The sequence below is a fragment of the Sinocyclocheilus grahami genome, unplaced genomic scaffold (genome assembly GCF_001515645.1).
Source record: "Sinocyclocheilus grahami isolate Dianchi unplaced genomic scaffold, SAMN03320097.WGS_v1.1 scaffold2639.1, whole genome shotgun sequence".
Lineage (NCBI taxonomy): Eukaryota > Metazoa > Chordata > Actinopteri > Cypriniformes > Cyprinidae > Sinocyclocheilus > Sinocyclocheilus grahami.
The window spans coordinates 39954-44050 of record NW_015507818.1 but is presented as its reverse complement, the minus strand read 5'-3'; the positions used below and the strand labels follow the sequence as shown (position 1 = coordinate 44050).

Here is a 4097-nt window from a genome sequence, read left to right as displayed (position 1 = left end):
CAGATGCGGCTCTCTCTGGGCAGCCAGTGCTGTGGATATCTGCCCATCTCTAGAGTCAGAGTATGGCTGCTCAGTCAGCAGTGTAATCTCTATTTAGGGCCAAATAACATTCAAGTTTACTTTGTTTTTCTGTTGTTTCAGTCCAATAGGTTAGATCATTTTCTCTTTGTGCTTTTATAATTTGGTTGGGCCGAATTTTGTGAATGAATATTTCAGAGTCCTGATGCTGGATGTTGTTAGTCATGTTAGTCTGTTTTTGCAGCTTCAGGACCATCTGAATCAGGGGACTTTTTTCAGGGTTCACTTCATGGTTTTTAAGGGCTTTAAAATGGTAAGAGTTGGGGTCACTCAATTTGATGGAAATCTCTCTCTCTCTGTCTCTCTACAGATGCATTTCATCTATCTGACCTGCAGTACGAGGCGGATCTTGGCTGGTCTGGGATCAGTGTTTGTGCTGATGTTTGTTCTGGTCTGCTGTGGTCTGTTCTTCCCATATTCTGCTGACCCGTCCAGCCCGCGACCCAAACGCATCTTTGTCCAGGTGCCACCATCACTGATCTCGCTTTAGAGCCACTGATTCTTTGCAGCCTCATCATTCGGAATTTACTTCCACATTTATTTTCAATCAAATATATATAAAAGCTTATTTTCTAGTTGCCAAGACAGCTTTCTTTCATTTTAATTTAGTTTACCTTTTTGTACTAAAATAACTAATACTAAATTTGAAATAAAAATAACACAAGCTTAATAAATAAAAACTGTTTTTTTTAATTAAAAATAAGAAACAAGTTTATAATATATAGAAAAACACAACAAAAATGACTAAAACTTAAATTTATTTATTTTTTATTAATGAAATGCTATGATTTATATATATTTTTAATATTAATTCATTTAGTTTGTTTTGTAATTCTCATTATTTCTGATTCTTATTAAAGAAATACCATAATTTAATATTTTAATATTTATTTATTTTTAAATACTGTTATATATGTTAATATGTTATAAATACTGTTATATATGTTATGTATAAATACTGTTAATAATTTTAATTCGCTTAAATGAATGGCACAACACGCAAGAAAACAACATATAATATAATATAATATAATAATGACACATCAAAATGAAAATGGAAAATATAAAAATAAATCCAAAATACTTCTAGCCTGGTTTATAAAGCAGAAATATTAAGCTTATTTGTTTGAGCACTTTACATGAATTGTTCAGTAGAACCGTGTCTAAATCCAGTGAACCCTGATGATTTCAGCACAGCACACGCGTGTTGCACGCTCTGGACGGGACGGTGGAGCGCTCCGACTCCGGGTTATGGATCAACAGTCTGGACTACAGCGGCATGCAGCACATCACGCCTCACATCCCGCAGATCAACGACAGCATCCGCTCGCGCTGCTCCGAGCAGCTGCCCTACTGCGGCTTCCCATGGTTCCTGCCGGTCAAAGCCCTCGTCAAGTGAGTCGAACCGAGATCCCTGACGCTCTCGCTGTGCTTCAGCTCATTAACGCTCGTCTTTCTCTGATGTCAGGAAGAACTGGTATCTTCCTGCTCCTGAAGTGTCTCCTGAAGCTCCGCTGCAGTTCCGGCTCTTATCCAGACAGGACACTGAATGGGGAACCGTTAAAATGAGCTTCGAGGCCAAAGGTGAGAGTTCAGGGTCATTTCATCATGAAGGGAAAGGATCCTCATGAAATATAGAATAATGACTGTTGATAACGTTATTTTTATAAAACATAAAACTGATGTTAAAACAAATTTCATAAAAATAAAAAAAAGTTAATAAATGTCATATATAAAATAAAAAATAATAATAGTGTCTAACTTTATTCTTCAAAAGCATTTTTTTAAATTACTGAAACTTTTTAGTTTTAAATATTATATTACAAACATTTACAGACTAGTTTTATAATTGTATAATATATATAAATATATGCTAATAAAAGTGTAAACATTTGACATATATATATATGTGTGCATTATCAAAAATAGTAATGATTGTCGATAACTCAAAACTGCCTTTACTTTGAAATATTATATTACAACTATTTTTATTTTTTAAACTAGTTTGTTATATATGCAATATATAACAAACAATATATTGCATATATAACAAACACAACTAATATTTACATTTTTACTTATTTTAATATTTCAATTTAAATTGTCTATATTTTTTATTTTAGTTAGTATATAATTTTATAATGTAAACATACCTGATATATCAAAACCTACATGATATATAATATATATATATATATATATATATGGATTATTTAATAATATATAGTCATATTTATATCATATATCATATATATATATATATATATATGTGTGTGTGTGGTATTAAATATATATTTATTTATATATATATATATATATATAATCACATTTATTATATGTAAATAAATATACATTGATTATCAAACATAATGACGGTTTAATTTAATCAAAAAAGCTTTTAGTTTAAAATATATTGCAAATTTTAATTTTTTTTGCTTTTTTATAAATGACAAATATTTGCATATAAACAAGTACAAATTACAAATAAAGTTTTTTTTTTACAGTTTTCTAATTGTATATCATTTATTTTGTAATTGAATATCAAATAAATTATATATATATATACATCGATTATCAAAAATAATGAGTTGATAATTCAATAATCAAAAAAGCTTTTAGTTTAAAATATTGTATTGCAAATTTTAATATTTTTAGATAGTTTTATAAATATGACGAACATTTCCATATAAACAAGTTTAAATTAAAATATTTAAAAGTTGTTTTTTTTTACAGTTTTATAATTGTATTTTGTAATTTAATATAAAATAAATGTATTAAAGTGCCCCATTCTGCCATTTTTAAGCTTCCTAATATTGTTTTGGGAGTCTCCTACAATAGGTTTACATGCATGCAAGATCAAAAAACACTTTCGTTTTCTCAAAATATGCATTTAATATCACCTCATTTTCCAATGATACTCAAACGATTTGTTCAAAGCAGTTCTGAGATTCAGTCTCCGTAAACCCCTCCTTTCCGTGAGCCTGCTGTGCTCTGATTGGTCAGATGGCCCGGTCTGTTGTGATTGGTCTACCGCATCCAGCGCATGTCAGAAATGACTGACGACTCGTTTCAGCTGTTCAGAGTCAATCCTTTCTTTTGGGAGACAAAAACTTTATCATGCACTTTCGGCTTTACTGATTTTTGCAGATCGTTTACTAATTTTTCGAATGAATGAATGAATGACTTTATTATTTCAACTGCTTTCTAAATATACATGTGCTTTTTTTGTTTTGTTGAATTTTGAGATTCAAATTAAATCCGCATTTAATAATCCAGCCAATGTTTTGTTTGAGTGTGACTGATTTAGATCAGAGTCACAAACACACTGTTCTCTTTCAGGTCCGAGTCACATGTCTCTGTATCTGCGTCCTCACGCCGGCGCGTCTCTGATGGGCTGGTCATTCGGTGACGGGACGCCGCGGTTCGACCTGAGCGGAGAGTATTTCATCTTCTACTCTCACGGCCTCGACGCTCCGGCCTGGAGCTTCTGGCTTGAGATCCAGGTGAGTTTGACAGGTGTGTAACCAGAGGAGAGCCAAAGCGTCTGTGTCTGAGTCTGTGTGTGTTTCTGCTCTTTCAGCCGCACGAATCCTCAGACGTGCCTCCTGACGAGGGGCTGATCTCTCTGGCCGTCTCGTCTCATTACTTCTTCGGTCCGGACCGACACTCGGAGCAGCTGGAGTCTTTACTGAAGAGATTCCCGGCCTGGGCCTTTCCATCGTCCTGGGTCAGCACCTATCACATGTACAGATACTGAGGGACACGAGCGGACCCCCATCACTCACTCACACTCACACACACGCTCACTCATATACACACACACACACACACTCACTCACCCTCACACACACACACGCACGCTCACACACACACACACACACACACTCTCACATGCACTCACACACACACACACGCTCTCACACACACTCACGCACACGCACGCTCACACACACACACACACACACACTCTCACATGCACTCACACACACACACACGCTCTCACACACACTCACGCACAC

At 34.5% G+C, this 4097-nt stretch overlaps 1 protein-coding gene across 3 annotated transcripts in view; it reads left to right on the top strand.

Annotated features, from left to right (window-relative positions):
* Positions 1–4097, top strand: part of LOC107575436 (endoplasmic reticulum metallopeptidase 1) — a 27373-nt gene that overhangs the window by 23029 nt on the left and 247 nt on the right. Inside the window, exons 11-15 of one of the 3 annotated variants that reach the window (XM_016261813.1) lie at positions 389–541; positions 1271–1473; positions 1547–1662; positions 3418–3581; positions 3659–3869. In XM_016261813.1, the coding sequence (XP_016117299.1) occupies positions 389–541; positions 1271–1473; positions 1547–1662; positions 3418–3581; positions 3659–3835 (813 nt within the window). In that variant the 3' untranslated portion in view covers positions 3836–3869. Of the gene's footprint in view, positions 1–388; positions 542–1270; positions 1474–1546; positions 1663–3417; positions 3582–3658; positions 3936–4097 lie in introns of those variants that run through there. The other 2 variants (XM_016261814.1, XM_016261812.1) reach the window with 2 other exon arrangements.